At 51.6% G+C, this 19242-nt stretch overlaps 1 protein-coding gene across 7 annotated transcripts in view; it reads right to left on the reverse strand.

Annotated features, from left to right (window-relative positions):
* Positions 1–773: 773 nt before the first annotated feature.
* Positions 774–19242, reverse strand: part of CA12 (carbonic anhydrase 12) — a 48820-nt gene continuing 30351 nt past the window's right edge. Inside the window, exons 3-12 of one of the 7 annotated variants that reach the window (XM_037054076.1) lie at positions 18959–19138; positions 17970–18112; positions 14578–14673; positions 13700–13763; positions 13316–13473; positions 12014–12140; positions 3275–3307; positions 2397–2469; positions 2215–2275; positions 1215–1301 (exon numbers count right to left, since the gene is read on the reverse strand). In XM_037054076.1, coding sequence (XP_036909971.1) covers positions 2254–2275; positions 2397–2469; positions 3275–3307; positions 12014–12140; positions 13316–13473; positions 13700–13763; positions 14578–14673; positions 17970–18112; positions 18959–19138 — 896 coding nt within the window. In that variant the 3' untranslated portion in view covers positions 1215–1301; positions 2215–2253. Of the gene's footprint in view, positions 1302–2214; positions 2276–2396; positions 2485–3274; positions 3308–12013; positions 12141–13315; positions 13474–13699; positions 13764–14577; positions 14674–17969; positions 18113–18958; positions 19139–19242 lie in introns of all 7 variants that reach the window. The other 6 variants (XM_037054075.1, XM_037054074.1, XM_037054073.1 and 3 more) reach the window with 6 other exon arrangements.

Genomic DNA, 19242 nt, shown 5'->3' on the forward strand with positions numbered 1-19242 from the left:
TCGGTGGGAGGGGAGTGGAGGAGTTTGGGCTTCTCAGGAACTGCCTTTGGGACTTCAGGGGGAGACCTGAAGGACCCTATGTAACATTCCCTAACTGTGGTCCCTACATACCACACTGCTGGCCCCAGCACAGATAACTTCCTGCTGTTATGCCTTGAACGTATATTTTAAGCAAGCCATGGTTCAGCATCCTCAAGGTCAGAGAAGTAGGTAAGTCCCAGTTCTGGGTTGACAGTAGGGACCCCATAAAGGTCACAGAAATGAAATTTGGGCACAAGAGACGAAGCTCTTCAATCATTCTGAATCTCCCTGTTTTCTCTAGATTCTCAGTACTCCTGTCTTGTCTAGGAGAGAGAAAGTAGCAGCACATTGTCAAGGAACAGCCTAATTGTTTACAAAAATCTGGAGAATGTGAAACATAACCACCCTACTGGTAGGAGGTTGGGCTTGGGCCTAATACTTGTGCTTCTCACACACATGGCTCCCGAGAGTTTTCAGATCTTACGTGTCTCCTCGTTCTCTCTCTAAGGTCTATCTGATCTAAAGGACGCAACTGTGAAAATGCCTCTGCTGTCTTTTGAAGAATATTTCTTGTTTTCTTTTTGTCTCAGACACCTTGACCCCTCCTATGTCAATGCTTCCCCCCCCCCCCCCCGGGCCCTCCACAATGCCCNCCCCCCCCCCCCCCCACGGCCCTCCACAATGCCCCACGTTGCCAGGTCAGACTAAAGGTTTTGTCACAGCGGAAGGAAACGACAGTGAGGCAGCAACGCTTTCCCTGAGAAAACACAGTTGAGTGTCAACAGCAGAGCCTAAGCAGAGGGCATACATTCTGGTCTGAAGGCTGGGACAAGGAGCACAATTTCCAGGACATTTGAAACCATACTTGAGTGAGCCCTGAATAAAAGTGGTTTTCAATCAATAACAGCCCTGCCAGGTAACATGGTTTGTGTCCCCAGAACCCAGACCTCTTACTGGTCTCATGCAGATGAAGCAGACAGCTCAAAGTCCCTGCCTCCTTGGTGAGCTCTTCCCATCCATGATTGCACTGCGAGTGGCCATAGCATCTGGAGAGTGGGGCGTCCAGCAAGGGTCCCCTCAGGGGTCTGGCCTGTTTGCAGGATAAGCTCCAGAGAACCCTCAGGTATTTCGAGTGTCCAGGGAGACACAGTGTGTACCACTCAAAGCCAAGTTCTTCCTTGGATGGGCCTGGAGCACTGGGGCCTCAGGCGTGGGCCTCAGTCTCCTTCTTGATGGCAGGTTTGTAAATGACTCCCTTACTGCTGTCACCTGTTTTGCTACTAGAACAAGAACACAAGAGTCTTGTTAGTCAAAGAGGAGAGAGAGGTAGAATGCAGCCTGGCTCACCTGTGGAATGGGGCAAGTTCTAAGGGTCAGATTCCTGTTGTGGGGGCCTTTCCCCAGTTCTGTTGGTTTTAGGAGGGAATGGCTGCAGATAAAGATGAACCAAAATGGAACGTGTTCCTTTTCCAACTGTTCTTCTTTAACACCGGGTGATACTAGGCCTGCATTTTGAAGAAGGTCTCATTTCTGCCCCCGCATCAGACCTTGCACTCCATAGCAGGGTTCCTGACAATGTTTTTTTTTTTCACGCCAGGAAAAATAAATTAGGTTTTAGGAAAAAAATGAACATGACAACAAAAACATGAGCAAAGGGAATTAATAACTAATGTGAATGATAAATTAGGTTTCCCTTCACTTTCACTTTTGGATTCACAAAAGACAAGTACCTTACGGTTTCATTTACATGTGGGATCTAATGAACAAAATAAAATAGAAACAAACAGACCCACAGATAGAGAGAAGAGACTGACAGTTGTTGGGGGGTGTCACGGGTTGGGGGACTGGGTGAAATAGGTGAAGGGATTAAGACAAACTTCATAGATACAGACATCAGTAGGGTGATTATCAGAGGGAAGGGAGGCCGGGGGAGGTGGAAGAGGGTAAGGAGGATAAATAGTGGTGGAAGCAGCCTAGACCTTACAGGGGGGTGAACACAGTGTGATATACCTATAATGCATTATAGAATTGTACATTTGAAACCTATTTAATGAACCTATGTCACCCCAATAAATGTACAGCTCTTAGAAAGAAGACAGTTTTGCTGCTTATATTTAGGCAAATGGGACCACCCCACCGAAGCAAGAGGCTTGTCCAGAGCTTTAGCAGTGACAGCAAGGCTGGCAGACTCACCTCAGCTCTAAGCACAATGACCCTTGAACGACCAGCATCTCATTCAAAGGAACCATGGCTCCTAGGATAAGTGTTGGTACAGGTGACAGGGGCTCTTCACCATGCAGGCTGCCTTCCCAGGCAGATTTCTCCTCATGGGCACATAAGCCACCCACTCCTATTCCAAAGCAAAACCAGCTCACCTCCTCTTCTTTCTGAAAAGCCAAATGGATACTGCCAAGATGATGCAGATGCCAAGAACGCCAGCCAGGGCCACCGAAAGGATGATACCTGGGTGTAAAGTCAAATGACAGCTGCACAATCATCCAGCAAAAGGTGTAATTTCTCCACATATGGTCTCAGGTTCTGGTCTTTGGCTCAACAGGACTGGCTGGAGTACTTGGGACAATTTGCAAAGTGTGGTCGTTCTCCAGCAGGGCTTCTCAAATTTGCACCAGGACCATCTGAAGAGCTTGTTTAAAATGTAGATTTCTTTTGAGTCCAACCCTCATAGACTGAGTCAATCTGGGGTGGAGCTCAGGAATCTGCATTCTAACCAAACACCTCTGGCTGGTGCTGATGTGTGTGGTCCATGCACCACACTTTGAGAAACCTGGGGTACAGACTAAGAACTTACTCCATTGCTGCTTGCTGGGCTTAAGGCCCATTAGCTTGCCTCTTTATCAGGGATGCCCCCCAAGTTCCATTGCACAGTCCTAGCAGTCCAAAATAACCAGGGGCCCATCCTCAAGGTCAAGTAGCCAGCCACCCGACCTCCACATTGGGCTCAGGCATGTTTTAGGCAATGGCTTTCTACCATGACCAAGAGGAGATCTTAGATAGGCTCTTTGTATGCATGCTATATAGAGTGATTAGGTCTTTCATTAGGGGAGCATTTGATTGGCAGTTCATCTTTGAATCAGAGAGTGATTTGACAGTAAGGCTCACAGTGAGAAGGTGCCAGGAGCCAGAGCAACAGCACAGAGAAGCACAGAGGATGGGCTGGAAGTATCACAGGCTCGATCACACAGGGAATCACAGCGATCACCAGCTGCACATGCACGGCCAGATGGCCACATACCCAGACTCAGTCCTGCGTAGGTAGGGTCTTGCACTTCAAAAGGAGAGGAAAATATTGGAAATTAACCAAGCCAAACCATGGTAGGTTTGACCAATGCATCGAAGCTCTACGTTTTGTTTGGAGGTACTGGGCTTATGCAGATGGGGTAGAGGGAACTGCCTGCCTAGGGAATTCACACAGTGATTCCCTCCTCTGATGTTTGTTAATCACAGCAGTCTCCTGGCTTGGCCAGGACTCCAGCTTTTGATACCAAGTGGCCAAAGTGGAAGGTGAGGAAGGATAAAAACCAGAGTCTACCTGGGCAGACTGTTACCTGCCTCTCTGGTACCTGCCCCTCTTCCTCAGTGAGGAACCTGCCATGTCACCAGATTCTGCCCTGTCCCATCCCGTCTTGTCATGGTTTGGTTCTATTTTCACTCTGGCCCCACTGGATAAACGGAAGAAATTCGTGCTCCATGCCAGTCTCCCTTCTGTGCTGTGTGGAACCAGCAGCACAGGACTGTGGCTTCTCTCAGCAAGTTATTGTTGCAGGTAAATGGGGTGGATCAGGAGTCCTCATTGGGGCTGAAATAGTGTCCAACTATCTAAGGAGAAATCCCATAGTCAGGGACATCCCTGGGAGGGTCATGGGTAACTCCATCTTCTTCAGTAAGACCAAGAAGCCCAGTCAGGAAGTCCCCCCTGGGCTGCCCAGCCTGCTTCTTCCAGATTCTTAGAACTATTCCCTATTCTCCCAATCAGGTCCTCCTTCTAAAGAAAGTCTGTTTATACATACCCTCTTGTCTGGTGGTTTCCTGACTTTAGTAGGAACTTCTAGGGTGTGCGTGTATGTGTGTTTGTGGAGGGGTGCTTGTTCCAGGCCAGAGCTGTGCAGAAGGTGGCTACCCAGCCTGACACTAAGCAGACCCTGTGTCCTTAGAGCCCACTGTGGCAGCCGACACCTTGAGTGAGCCCTGACCAAGAATCAGATGCCAGCAGGGGGCTGGGGACTTACCCTTGGGCCACTGGACAACCTAGGGAACAGACCTGAGACTGCAGGGGAGGTTTTGCTCACCCCTGCCATCGTGGGGCCAGAGGCTGGCTGAAATCTTGGAGCCATCAGCCCTGTGTCCTTTCCCTAGTGTTGTCCTCCACAATCTCATACTGAGTCTGCAGCCTCTCTGGTTGGCTTCCCCAGGTGGTCCTGGGCTGTTGGAAGGGTGAACTGAGCCGGTATGGAGGGGAGCTGTCCACAGAGGACAGGGTGACCTGTTCTCTTGGCTCTTGTCAGCCACCCCCAGTAGCCCACGGCCTCCCAAGTGGCCGAGAGTGGCTCCGCTGGCCTGACTGCCTGCCCCAGGCCTCCTCTTGTAACCCGAACACAAGCATCAGTCTGTGGCCTGGGGAGACACTTGGGGCATGCTTCCCCTGGGAAGAGTGTCAAGCGTTTGCACAGCATATGCTCTGTTCCTTGCGTGGCTGTGGCTTCTGCGCACTGGAATTCTTTTTTCCTTTTTAAGGTACCTAGAGGCAACCAGGGCCTCTGGAATCTTAAAAACAACAACCCAGAAAACCCCCAACTAGTCATGGTTTCCTTTCTAAGCCTATTGATGAAATACACATTTGTTCTTCCTAAAACTCCAGATGCTTGTGGTACCAAACTAGTTCTCACCACAGAAGACTGTTACTAGTAAGCCCGACCACTTGGCTAAGTCGACCAAACTGGACAGTGTCTGAAGTCGTGACTTTCACAGTCGGCTCAGACATCCTGGGAGCTGCGAGGCCGCAGACCACTGAGCAGCCAGCTCCGCGGCTGGAGGTGCTCCATGCCTGGTCTGAGAGAGCTGGGCGAAGTCTGCAGAAGCAGGGCCTCCAGGGATGGGACTTTCCTTATGAGCCTTGGGGTCTTGTCTGGAGGGAGACTGTGGTTCCCTGGTTCACTGAGCAGTGTCCCTGGCTGTATTAGGCCCCATAAATAACAGCCTAATTTTACCCAGGGCTTTAGCCTGGTTTCCTTGATCCAGGGCCTGAGTCGCCTCTCCTTGGAGACAGTGAAAGGAGACGGAGCAACCATGAAGACAAGGAAAGCCCTAGAGACTGGGACAGATGCTTTCAGCTAAGACTTTGCTGCAGCAAAAACAAAGCAGCCTGACTGAGCAAGCAAGAGCATAACCCGCTAAGGGAGAGGAATTCTCCTCCACAGACAACCCCAGGCAGGAAGATGTTGGGATGCCAACCCCTGCCAGTTGAGATGGCACCAACCATCAAGGAAGCAGGGCTTCTTTGCAGAGCCGGATGAAGCCCACAGGGCTGGGGTCCCATGGGTAGGGCTGGAGGCAGCTACCAAAGCATGTACTAACTAAAGTAGAACAGCCAAGGAGACTTGAGGGGCAGAGGGAGAGCTGGTAGGGGCGACTGGAGAGCCGAGGCCCAGAGAGGCAAACCAAAGCCTGTGTCACAGCAGAGCCTCTGGGATACTGTCAAGAACTTGCTTCGATGGTGGCACAGGAGAGACAGAGCTAGAGACATTCATCTGTAGATTAAACGAAGAAATGGTTTGTTTCTGAACAGTGAATAAGACAAGCAGTTCCCAGTAAAGATCAATGGGACAGATGGGAGAAACAGACAGGCTGGTTGACAGAGATGGCCGCCCAGAGCCGCTGAATGAGGAAGTAGCGAAGGGCCTCCTGAGCTGGCTGGTGAGAGGGTGCCCACTGTCCAGACATGGGGGAGCGTCTGCTCACCGTAAGGAGCTCTGGTGCGAGTTGGGGCGAGCAGAGACAGGGCAATACGACACACAGGAGGAAACCACAGAGACACAAGAGGGGCTTGGCTGTCACATGCCTCAGCCAGGAAGGTGCGGACCCCCGGAGGAGATCAGCAAGCTGCTTGCCACAGGGGCATTGCTACCTGGTCTGGCTGGCTCAGGAGCTGCGTCTTCCACTGGCATCTTGCTGGACCGAAGGATGCGGCTTAACTGCTTTTGAGGTCTTCTGAAGCCTCAAGCACAAAGAGAAAGGTCCAGCCGGAGGAACAAGCGCCTCATTGACACAGCTTGAAGTTCCTGGAACAAGTCTAGCATTTTCTAGGTCTATTTGCAATTCTGTTTATTCAAACAGAATTTTTAGTAAAGAGGATTACAATACTTTTCAAAGTATTATTTTAAAGTATGGACTGTTTTGGTAATCCAGTTTCAAATGGTAAAACTCTTGTCAGTATGCCTCATACAAGTCATAGACTCAAGTGACCCACATGCCAGGGACCCACTTCGGATGACGGAAGATGCCTCCAGTCACCACAGAACATACCTGTATTTGGAGGACATATTTAACTGGGAACCTTTACTTATTAATACTGTAAACAAATAACTGAAGAAAGAAGTAATTTTTACAAATCTGCCAAAAAGGTTACATGAGGGAACCAGTTTTCTGCAGCCATGATGGGACTGGGGGCTTTGCCTTCCAGGTCTCAGACCTGCAGCCCAGAGAGAGAGCCACATTGCCCCGAGGGGCGCCCTAGGGGTGGGTGACATGGGCAGCTCCCGTCCGCAGCCGGTCTGCCGGTGCTGGAGGAATGATGGGTGGTGGGACTGGGCCTTCTATCCCTGTCGGGCCAGAGCAAGAAAGCCTGATAGCACCTCTAGGCAGCTCCCAGTCAGGCTTTCAAAACTGGGCCGCCAAGTTCTTATCTTTAATTTTTCTTAAACAAATGAGTTGATTTAATGCTGTTGGCAAATTGATAACAAAACAAGATAAGACAGAACTAATATTTAACAACTGGCCAGGCTTATGTTCAAATCGTTCTGCAGAGAAGACACTGGTGAGGGGAGAGGCAGGGAGCCGGATTGGTCACATTTTTTCAGACTTGTCGTGAGCACCGGGCACGATGCCAGGCACAGTCATCCCTTCCTTAAGGGGCTTGTAGTGTGGGTGGTACAGACATCTGTTTCTTTTTCTGCATAGTAATAAATCAGCACCTGGTGGTGCACTAAGACGCACAGCGGTGAACATGTTACTCCGGCTACACTGAAGAAGGAAGCTATAAGCCACCTTCAGGGGAATGGAGAAGACTCTGGGAGGACGTGATTAGAATTGGGTTTTGAAAGAATTCCCCAGGTGGAAGAGGTTGGGGGGATCCCAAAAGGGCTGGCGTGGGCGAAGTCAACAGTGCGCACGCAGGGCAGCAGCTGCCTGCCGAGGGAGGCCCTGCACCGTGTGCCCGGGTGTGCCTGTGCACCCAGTTCCAGCTGTCCGCCCGACACCTCTGGCCACTGCTTTTCTGTGCACGGTCTGCTCTCTGCTGGAGGTCTGTCGTTAGGAGCAAGACAACATGCGTGGTGGGGCTCCCTGTTCCCCGCAGTGCCTGACTTGAGGTGTGCTCAGAAAACACACGGTGCGCTAAACTGCCTTAGACGAAGGGACTGGGACTTGCCTGCTTAGCACGTCTGACGATTACTCCCGACTATTCAGCCCCCTGTACCCAGGGGGAGTTGGAAGGTAGGAACTCCTCTGGTCTTTCATTTGGGTACTTTGGAAGAACTGATACTTTCTCATCTCATAGACTTTATTTACAAATAGGAACTTTTAGAAACACAAGGTCAATAACCACAAAGCATCCATTCTGGTCAAAAAAATTAGATAATTAGCCATCTTAGCTTTGTAAGATTCTTTCCTCTGTTTTTTCTTTAAAGGTTTCATGAAAGTACCCAGTTTCCTTAGGATCAAGCAGATTCTAATCATGCTATTCCACACATTCGAGGTGGGTGACAGCCCCACCCCCCCCACCCCGCCGAGCTCTTGGCTAAATGTGCCGCAGCTGGCTCCCTCTCGGGTGGGGGTCATGCAGCTGCTCAGAGCAGGCCCACTAAAGACTTGATTATAGAAACTTTTTGGCTTCCTCTGGCCCTTGACATGTTGGAAATAGGGCTAGACAGCATCTGTGTTTGATGGGCCCTTGTGGGATTGCCCATCACCATCTGGACCCAGGTTGGTGTCTGTGGCTAAGAGGTCATTTTAAAGGAAGCAAGAATTGGGCCTCTGGACTGTAAATCTGCCCCCGCAGTCCCTCATCTTCCTCACTCTGGGCACCTGACTTCCTGCCAGACCCATGGCGGTCCCAGGATGTGTTCCCTCCCTCTGAGGTCCCACCTTAAGGAAATAAGGAGTCTTATTTCTCCTCCTCGGCTCAAGTTTCCATCTGTGCCACTTAGAAGGGGCACCTTTTGAGAGGTGAAACAAGTGCCTGGTATGACTTTTACCTCTTCATAAAGAGTGGGCATTTTCACCAAAGGCAACAAAAAACAACACTGACGAGAGAAAAACCTGTACAAAAGGGAAGGAGAAGAACGATGAAGGGATTCTGAAGAAAGGTGCTACCTGTGAGACGTCTGGACCCCTGACAGAGAGATGTGTAGTCTTATGGGTGGGCAGTTCTCTGTCACCCACTGCTCCTGGCCTCAGACATACTGAAGTATATAAAAAGTAGACTCAAGTTCTAAAAAAACATGGGGATCAGAGTTTCTCTCGGGTTTGATGGTTCTGTATCAGTAACCCCAACCCTACCGTCTTGGAGTAGCCGTCACCAGATTGAAAATGTCGTCCTGTGATAGAACAAAGACCAGGGCATGCGCTCTGGAAGTCTAGAATCCCGAGATCCGAGTGGGAAACATCGGTCTGGGCCTAGGAAAATCGTGTACAGTCCCCGGGGCAGTACTTCTCGATCAGGGGCAGTTTTGGCCCTCCTTCCCCAGAGACATTTGGCCATGTCTGGAGACATTTTTGGCTACGAGAAGGCGGGGGTGCTACAGGCATCTTGTGGGCAGAAGCCCAGGGTGCTGCTAATGCTCCAGTGCCCAGGAGAGTCCCCCACAACCAGAATTACTCAGCTCCCCAATGCAGAAGTGCATGGGCAGAAGAAGCCTACCCTGGGACGAAGCCTCGGTTAGACTGTGCCCCTTCGAGCACAGAAACTGGGACCTGTCCTCCGCTGGAAGCACAGCTGAGGGGAAAGCAGGGTCACGTTAAACAGTTCAGTCCCAGATGTTCCACTCTGGTTAAATCTCAGATCCTCCTCTCAAAGTCCATGAACTTTCTCTCCTGGGGGGTTTCCTTAGCATTCCTTTCCTCCTGGTGAAATCTTCCAACTCTGAAGTTCCTGACAGCTTCCAGAGAAAACCCTGAGTAAACCACACCTAAGGACAGACATGCCTCAAGTGGCAGAGTGTACAGATAGTCGCGTCCAAATTGTTCAAGGTGCGCACTGGCAAACAGGCTCACCCATACGCCTTTCCCACGGCATGTCCGAGGCCCACGTCAGTTTGGTGTGAGAGGCTCTTGTGATTGCAGGTGCCCTGGGGCGTGAGGCCTGGGGCTGCCCTCCTCTGGGGCTGCCTCCTCACCTCTCCTTGGTGACAGCCCCGTTTGCTCCCTGCATCTTTTGGGAGTGGGAGAGAAGGGAGAATTCTGGCTAAGTTTCTATAATCAGCCTCCAAATGAACAGATTTGCCTTGGACTGCCATGGCTTCTCGCTCCCAAGGGCAGCAGCTCCAGGCGAGCTGTGCAGGGGAGGCAGTGGCAACGCTGCATTTGGGCTTCGATCTGGACGTGCCAAGCCTGGACGTGGCCTCTGCCTGGAGGCCCCTCCAGCCCCCCTGGCCAGGCTGGGAGGTTCTACCGAAGCGCCCTGCTACGCGTCTGACTGCACTGCCTGGTCTGCAAGCGCCAGCTTAGACCTCTGCCAGTCTAAGAAGATGGCTAATTACGCCCAACGCCACAGCTGCCGGTTACAAGTGGAGGGTTACTTTGGGATGTCAGACTCAAGTTCCTGCGTGGTTTCTTCCGATCCTCTGTATCTGCCCTCAAACACTGTCCCTGCAATGTAAAGTCAGGATGGGCAGTTGTTAGTGTCCGCTTGGGATCGTAACATGTCAGCACTTGGAAGGTTGTTCGCTCACCCAGTCCAACCTGTTGTCCTGTGGCCGAGGAAAGCAAGGCCCAAGAAAGGACCTCATTGGGCCACGTCATACAGCCACGAGGAAGTGCAGTGAGGCCTTGAACCTACTTCTGACTAAGGGGAGTCTTTGTCACTCTGTCCCCCGTGGTTTGTGACTTGTGACTTATTTACACTAGCTCAGAAAACAGAGCTAATCCTTATCTTTGAATCACAAGCAAAATTCTACCTATGCGGGCAAAGTGCCTTATCTCCAGGCAGAGTTTTTTATTATATTTACGAGTTAAAGTATTTCCACTTCACCTTTGACTACTACGTATTCCACTTAGAGGAACAGGAAAGGAGAAAGTTATGTCCAGAATAGATAATGAAGGGGTGATTCTGTGCCCCGGAAGCATTTCCTGGGAAAGACGATTTCCCAGTCATCATCACCTGCTCAATGCATCCTCAACCCTTAGGAAGGCCCTCTGCTCACAGGCTCAGTACTCAGACCAGAAAACTGAGGGAAATTTCCATAACTAGTAGTTAAGGAAATTACCTTAACTAGAAATTGCCTTAACTAGTATCTGGAGAGGAGAACCTGAGAGGGAAATTCTTGGGCCGTTCTTGATTAAGTAACTGACAAAGGACAGAATTCGGCCCAGATGTTGCTGTTGGTCCAGGAGGGCACGTTTCTAAAGCTCTCTGACAAGCGCTCTGTGAATGCAATCTCCGTATGTTCCACTAAGCTTAGTAGGTGACATTTATAGTCTCACACGATAAGAAAGGAATAAAACGGCGCACCAGGTGAGACAAGGAGAGCCGATTTTCTGGCAGGTGGGTGAGGGGGGCCATCTTTAAGTGTGAAGACCTGATCCAGTTTGGTCACACATGACGTGTGAGAGGACAGAGTGGCACTTCCGCAGGCCTACCTGCCTCTGACCACTCGAGACTCCCATGTTGGGAGCTGCTCAAGCATCTGCAGTGGGAAAGTAAGTGTGGAGGCGTGAAGAAGGCTGTGGGCCCCAGGAGTGTTCCTTTACCCCCCTTTCCCGGACCCCTAGATTCGAGTAGTATTGATGTAGGTACTGAGCAGGTAAAGGTGCTAAATGTCCTTCTGGGGAGGTAGGGCTGCCGGTTTAAAAGGAAGAACTGAGCTTCCCTAGCATCAGAGACAAGGAAAACTGCTCAGTGTCGTTTCATGCACAGATCCTGTGTCCTGCGCTCCAGCAAGCCTCAAGGAGACGAGACAGAAAGAGAGTGAGTGCGGATGCTGTCTTGCTGGATGGCCCTTCTACATTAGACCACAAGCTGCTTGTGACCGTGGATGTGACTCCTTGCAAAGGAGTGTCCCTGAGCACTGATGACGCTGTCAGTGCTGTGAATCACCTGTTAAGGCTGGAGATGGGCATGATGCTAAGAAAGCCCAGGATAAAAAGTTGGATGTGTGATCTCATGAAAAGGGTGCTATCATACGCCTTGGAAGAAGGGGTAGGTTTCCAGAGCAGAAAGGTCCCCCAGAGCATTCTCCCTCCCCACAGCAGGGGAGACTCCCAGGTTTAATGAGGGCTCTGGCCCACGCACCTGGAGGCCCTGGCTCGTGCTTCCTACAAAGGCTCAGGGAAGTGGAGAGCCGGTGAAGGGCGACCTCAGTAAACCCACACACAATAGCTGCTCATGTACCTTGGTTGTTTTGGTGGCCAGAGTTATGCTCAATCCACCTAAAGGCATTAGGGACAAAACCGGAGGGCAGGGCATCCCACTCCATACTCGACGAGTGCCTTGACACCACACCCCCCCACCGCCCGCCCCACACACCTCGAGTTGCCTCACCTTGTTGGAAGGAGACGTACACCAGCCTCTCATCGAACTTCTGGACCTGCCGGAAGTTATTGACCATTTCTACGGGGGAGGGGTCGTTCTCGTGTGTGCAGTACAGAGCTGTCTCCAAAGCCAGCAGCTGCGGGGAGAAGAGCAGAAGCACACCCTGCAGGCAGGGGGACGGCCCCCTTGCCTGACCTCCAGGAGGAAGAGACTGCCAGCCCTCACTCCCAGAGCCCTGTGGGCCGCACAGCAGCAGGAAAGCCAGAGAACTGCCCCCCTTCCCTGTGGGCATCCCGGTGACTGGCCATGGGGTGAGCTGCTCTGCCTTCCCACCTCCCAGGCTTGGGGGAAGGTCAGTCCTGTTAGCTTCAGGTTGGGGGATCTGGGGTGCAGGAGGCACCCCTCAGTCTCTCCCTGAGACCGCACTGCTCTCCTGAGCCTGATTTGGAACCCAACTCTAAAGCAAGGGGTCCCATCAGAAGGAACAGAAGGAGGGAGGAAGGAGTTCCACGGAATTTTTATGTACTCGCGTAGATTATACAATCTGTTCCCAAGGCTGTTTCTGCTTCCCCGCACATTTCCCCTCTTGATTTATCATGTCGTCATTCTATCCGCCTACTTGCTGCCTGTTCTCTCGGTTACTCAGATCAGTAGCTCACAGTGAGAAAGGAGCCACAGTGAGGGGGCGACAGGCGGTGCGTGAGCAAGCCAGCGTGCCCCGCTGCCCAGGCCCTGGCCCCTGGCAGCCTTTTTTCCTCCCCGTGAACTGAGGCTCGGAGTAGAGGGATGGGCAGTGGCCTGCTCTAGCTCTGTCATCAGCCAGTGGTGGGTGATCCCGCAGCATCGTGGACTCTCTAACCCTCACTTCCATCACCTGTGAAATGAGCGGGTCAGAGATGATCGCTGAGGCTTCCATTGCCCGGTTTTGCACTAGACTGTGAGCTTCTCGAGGGCAGAGAACCTCACTCACCGCTGCGTCCCAGCCCCTGCGTGTGTTCAGTGATTCAACCTGATCCTTCCTTCATTCCACCCCTGTGAAGGAAGCCTGCTCCTTCCCACCTGAGAGGCGAACACCGTCCACGGAGGGACAGACTAGGAGATGCAACTTAACAACTCTTTTTTTAAAGAGACGGATTCATTTTCCTACTTGACTTGCTAGCCCCATGTAATCGCTGCAGCGCTTCCCACGCACCCATGACATTTGGAGAGCATTTGAGGAGCCGCCAGTGAACTCTAAGTGAGGACAGAGAGTCATCGATTATGGTTTGGGGGACACCACGTGGTCTCTGACTTGAGGGGCACAACACTTACCTGCTCCTGGGAGATTTGCACGGGGTTCCTGAAAACCGTCCAGAGCACAGTGGGGTAGCAAGGAGGTGTGGTCAGGGACCCTTGGTAACGATAATACTCTTCAGGCCTCTCAGGAAGCAGCTCTTCAATGCTGAAACCCGGAATGTGCACTTCGCGGTCTGGAGAGACATGTTGGGGGACAGCGTCGCCCTCGCTCGCCGCGGCAGAGGCGCAGCTGAGCGTGTGGCTGAGCCTAGAAACGTGAACTAGCCCCTTCCCGGGCCCTCTGACCCAAGGGCTTGGTCACAGGCAGCACCTGCCCTCAGCTTCGTGTCCCTTCAGGTCACTCGGGAGCCACTACATCCTTCTCCAACAGAGGGCGATTAGCATCCCGGGGCCACTCACCTTTGTACTTCACATCTTGAAGGTGACTGAAGATCTTGTCGTAGGATGGATTGAAGGAGCCCATCTGCAACAGAGACAGGGCAGGCTGAACTGGGGCAGAATTCTGTGGGCCGAGCCCGAACTGGCAACTGCTCGTCGAAGGGCCTGGCTGGGGGTACGTGGTCGCCACTGCCAGGCCGTGGTGGGTCACTAGGCTGGCACAGGGTGGCACAGTGGTCCTGCCTTCCCGTAGCCCAGGACATACTGTTTCCAGCTCAAGGCACTGGGGCTGCAGTGATCAGGAGATACAGCTGTGCTCCTGCTTGTCTGGCTGTGAGCCGGAAGTCATGTCCTTTAACCCGAACTTAAGGGAGTGTGAGTTCATGCAAGGCCAGTAAGACACAAGGCACATGCTGTCTCATTAGGGAAAAATAACACAAGCGAATCAAGAGATAGTCCCATTTTCTGAGATTTGGAAAGAACTCATCCCAGAGCTCAAAGGATGGAACTTGGATGCCAGGAGTTGTGTCAGGGGTTCAAGCATCAGAGGGTGCAGAATTGAATGATTCCCACCCTCCCACCCCCCCACACACACACTCACATGTGCCATCCAACTGGGCAATTCCATATCCTATGCAGTTGGGCTGGGGACTAGGGCTCATTTTTCCAGTGTCCCCAAAGGGATGCCCATTTCTGCTGCCCAGCCACAGACAGCACCACCTCCAGGCTGAGAGAGAAGCAACTCTGGGGGGGAACGCCCCCTGCTCTGGAGACAAGGCACAGCCTAAATGCGACTGAGCCACGCACATCCAACAGACAGGTGTACGTGGAACCAAACGCCGAGTCTGATGGCATCCCAGCCTCAAATTTCATGTAAAATCCCTTTTAATATCTCTTACCTCTATGAGGATACCTAGGACAGCGAGGCCTTGTGGCTCATGACTGGCGATGCTGGCATTGGGGTACAGGTCCGAGTTGTAATGGACAATATGCAGCTGCAGTGGACAAGAAACTGCTTATAAGGGGGTGCACGACTCATGGGAACCTTTCACTCCTGCAGGAGGCTGGAATTCAATGTGGAGGACAGACCTCCCCCCAGGAAGATTACGCCTCTCGGGCCCTCTGCTCATGGCCTCCCCAGTTTCCCTTTTCCCTCATTCCTCCCTGTACTCTGCCAGGGCAGACTGTGCGTTTTACTGAGCCACTGTATCCCAGAGTCTGATATGGTGCTTAGAAAGTACCATGTGCACAATAGATAATGAGTGAATGAGTGAGTGAGTGAATGAGTGAATGAATGAGTTTTTATGCTAGCCGTGAAAAACCTTGGGTACTTTGGAGCACTTCTCTCTTCTGATTCCATTTACTTGTTTTGGAGCCCAGCCCCAAATAGTCTCATGTTGTCTGGCCCCTCTGCACTTGACCTGGAAGCACGGGGGTCTGGGGCAGGAAACCTCTCGCTATAACTTACTTATCATTGTGTCCAGAGAGGATGCATGTTCATCCCTCTGGCAGAGAAAACCACCACATGGTCTTACCAAGGTTTTATCAGGTGTATTTTAACTGGCAATGAAACAAAAATCTTGCTCCATGAATATAGACACTAATCTTCACAAAAACAAATTCTAAATTCATTTTTTCAAAGCAGAAATTGTCGTTATCACAGTGAGGAGGAGAGAAGTTTTGGGGAAATCTTAGGTTTATAAAGTCTAGGTGGGGTCACACGCTGTCTTTCGCCACCATGTGACGGGCCAGCAAGAAGACCGCCGTCAACAAGCCGAGGGAGAGAGCGCTCTCCGTAAACCCGCCCTGCGAGACCTTGGTCTGGGACTGCCAGCTTCCAGTCTAAACTGGCTACTGCGGGTGAATGGGCTCTTGATCCTTTGTGTGCAGGGCTTGGTGTGGACACATGCTTTCATTTCTCCTGGATAAAAAACTAGGGGTGGGATGGCAGAGTTGCAGGCTGGCTGGCAGTCCACACGTGCTGGGAGACACAGGTGGGGCACTGCAGAAGACAAGGTTTGCATTTGGAAAGGGACAAGCTAAACCACTTCACTCCCATAACATTTGATGAATGCACTCAAAGGCCACTGCCTCCTCTGTTCCCCACAGAAGATGTTACTGCCCATTTTAATACTTGCAATGTTTCTCCTAATTTTCCCCACGACTGGGCCCAGTGACGGGGTAACAATTAACACGGCCAAAGAAAGCTCAGGAACTGGGACCATGGCTTCCAAGAAGAAAACTTCCACACGGGTTTTGGCACATCCTCTTGAAAGCAACCATGGTACAACTAGGTAACATTTCCTCCTGGGTGCGGGACACTAAAGATAACTACTGTCCAGGGAGCCAATTCTGCCGATGTTGTTTCTTTGGGGACAATTCTGTTGGGGACTGATGGCATGGAGATGGACATAATGGGGCTGTCATGACCAGAGCCAAGAGAGTTGCCTTATAATTAGACATGTAGAAAGAGAAGTGTATAGAAAACCCAGGGATTCTCTTCACCAGGCTTAAATTATTTATCTGTCTTCCTCACATGTATTAAAATATACAGTCTAATATTTGGTTTCAAGGGAAAAAAAGTCTAGGTCAGCATCAAGACATCGTAATGGCAAATTCTGACAATGTGTAATCTGATTCTTCATCCTAAAGGCTGCATTGCTTGTTCTCCAAAATACTGCATTAGCAAATAGGTCTACAGAGGTGACACACGCACTCTTGTTGGTCCTTTGCCTCTCGGGGCTATGACACACTGAGACTTTATCTCTCTTTTGTTTTTCTTTATCCATGTCTTTTTCCATCTTCTATGGTTATATTTAGAACCCAAGAATATTTTATTGAATACAGCTCAATGTCCCCCACTTTTCAAGTGGCCCTTTCTCATTTTTAAAAGTTACATTACATTATTGTTTCTTTTAAGTGGTCCTCTGTTAAGGGTCTCTTAGGAACTCCTATTTCACCCTTTTCTCCCTGAAGGATGTGGCCTCCCGCGTTGCTCCACACCATCCTCACCTGGCGTCCCTTTGACAGCCAGAGCAGGATGCCGTGTGGCTTGAACCTCAGAGGCCCTAGGGCCTTGTTTCTTTTTGACACCTGACTTTGAGCTTGTGATCTGCCTTAGCACTTTTCTCTCTCTGCTCAGATTGAATCAAGGGTGGGAGGGAGGCGAAGGCTAAGAAAACAGCAGGGAATTCCCTGCCGACAGGACTGCAAGATTGCTTATGTAGACTCAACCCTGAAGAATCTCTGCGTCCTCGAGGACCGTGCATGGAGAACCGCCACTTTAGGCTCAACCTGATGTGTTTTCTTGGTTGTTGACATTATGGTCCATCTTCACCAGACTCTTGGTCTAATGATGAGGCTCAATAGCAGAAAATATAATAACTAGAAATAACTTGAAATGTCCAGACCCTCCCAGCCTATGCCATAACTCCTTTATTCCCCATGAGAAAGTAGGCGCCTCCACGTTGCAGTCAGCCTGGAGGTTCAGAGAGGGGCCTGGTCTGAAATCCGTGCACCTCCAGTCGTGGCACCCTGCCGCTCCAGAATTCTAGTCTTTCCACATTGGTAACTCAACTTACAATTAGCCTGAGACATGAAGCAGTTCGGCAGTTAAGAACAGAGGAAAGTGGTCATGTCAGTGTTTACCGTGGGCTCCACTGGCTGATCAGTTGCATGTATCTCCTTGTATCACACTGTAAACATTCAGAACACACCTCCAAATTCAAGGCCATGGGGGCTCTGAGTGTGGCCAAGTACAAGAGAAGAGTAGCCCTGGGCCTGGATCCCCATATTCAAAGCACAACCCAGGTCCAGGGAAAGGAAAGGTGCGATGGAAAAGACCTGTACAAACAGCCTGGCGTGTGAAAAAACAGAAGTTTGGGGAACCGCCCAGTATGATTCAGCAGTGGGATGTATCAGCTGGACAAGCTGGTGGGATCTTAATCTGTGCCAGCAGAAGGGCGATGGTTAGAAAAGGGGCATATGTGTCCCATGGTGCGCCCCCGACCCCCGGGATCACTGCCTTCTGAGCAGCATGGCTCAGTAAAAGACCAAGAAAAACTCAGCCTGTTTAGGAGAGAAAGGGGACCAGGAGAACCACAGAGGAGCTTCAGGGAGGCCAGAGTAGCTACACCTGCCTATGCTGCTGACTGGGCCGGTATGGAGAGCATGAAGGCCATGCCCCCCACGCCCACCTGTGCGCTCAGATCTTATCTGCACACCAGCTAAATGGAAGAATGCCAGGTCACCCACCGCCAGGCAGCTTCTGTCAGCCCAGCACCCCACTCACCTCGGCAGCAAAGTGCTCCCCACCAACCGTGTGCTCAGAACCGTGGGGGTCATTCCGGTCCCCCCAGTGCAGGTGCAGCTGAATGGCGCTGTAGCGGGACGGGAGGCCCTGGATGTGCATGCTCGGGGGCAGGATCAGCTTCACTGTGGGAAGTGGAGAGGCCGGCTCAGAGTCAGGCAGACAACACATGCCTGGCCCAGACTGGGGCAGGTGGGTACAGCAAGGTGGAGACTGGAGAGCGGCAGCCTGCGGGCCAGAAACCTGGCCTCTTGGCCTGAGAATGTCCCTATTTCACTAAAGCAATTCCAGTGGCACCTGTACCTTCTTGGTTCCCCTTGGAATATGATGGCAGGAATATGGATACTAGACCAGTGGGCGGCTCTTCGTTTACGCATCCACACATTACACACCTGGCTACGAAGATAGAACCTTTAATGACGTACCTGCCGAGCTGTCGAATTCCATCACAGCAACAACAACTGCTATTTGCGAGGCATCTGCCCTACAGCACATCCCAGCACACATCATCCCTCATCTTCACGGTACCCACCAATATGCCCGTTTTCCAGGCGGAAGCTCAAGGAGGTTAAAATTATTACCCACAGTCTGATGACTCGTAAGCACTCGAGCCAGAATCCCAGGCCAGGTCTGTCTGACTCCGAAGGTCGGGCAGGTGCCCACAGTGAGCCGTGTGGCTGCTTGAGTTCACGAGGCCCAAGGGTTCATCCCCATACCACAGCCAATGGCCAAGGGGCTCAGGCCTGTCCCCTCTCCCATCTCAAGACATGCGCTGCCTCTGAGAGGTGCTGCTCTGTGCCCTGGCAGAGTGGCCCTAGCCCAGGGCCTCCAGCATTGCCTGAAGAGAGTGGTCTTCCTGCCCCTCCCCGGGTGTCTCCGTGGAGCCCCCTCTCCGGCAGATGGAATGGGGCAGACGGGGAGCAGAGGGAAGCCTAGACATCCCCGGCAGCTCCCTGGCATCTCTCCCTCACCTGAATGGCCATTGTTGGTCAGCGTAAACTGCTCATTGGCAGACACATTGTAGCCTTGGAACTTAAGGGGCACGAGGTTGTTGTCATACTGGAGGATGTCACTGTGCAGGTCTATTGGGGACTGCATCAGGCCCCCGCATGATGGATAATTCTTGGGCCAGCTTTTCTCCCCGCCAGGACCTGGAGAAAGAGATTTAATCCCGAGATTTAATCAGTGCTCCACACACTCTTTTCCCCTCACCTTCCAATTCTGTATTCAATACAATTCCTCCTTAATCCACAGA

The sequence above is a fragment of the Sturnira hondurensis genome, unplaced genomic scaffold (assembly GCF_014824575.4).
Source record: "Sturnira hondurensis isolate 20B ecotype Veracruz unplaced genomic scaffold, ASM1482457v3 Scaffold0008196, whole genome shotgun sequence".
NCBI lineage: Eukaryota > Metazoa > Chordata > Mammalia > Chiroptera > Phyllostomidae > Sturnira > Sturnira hondurensis.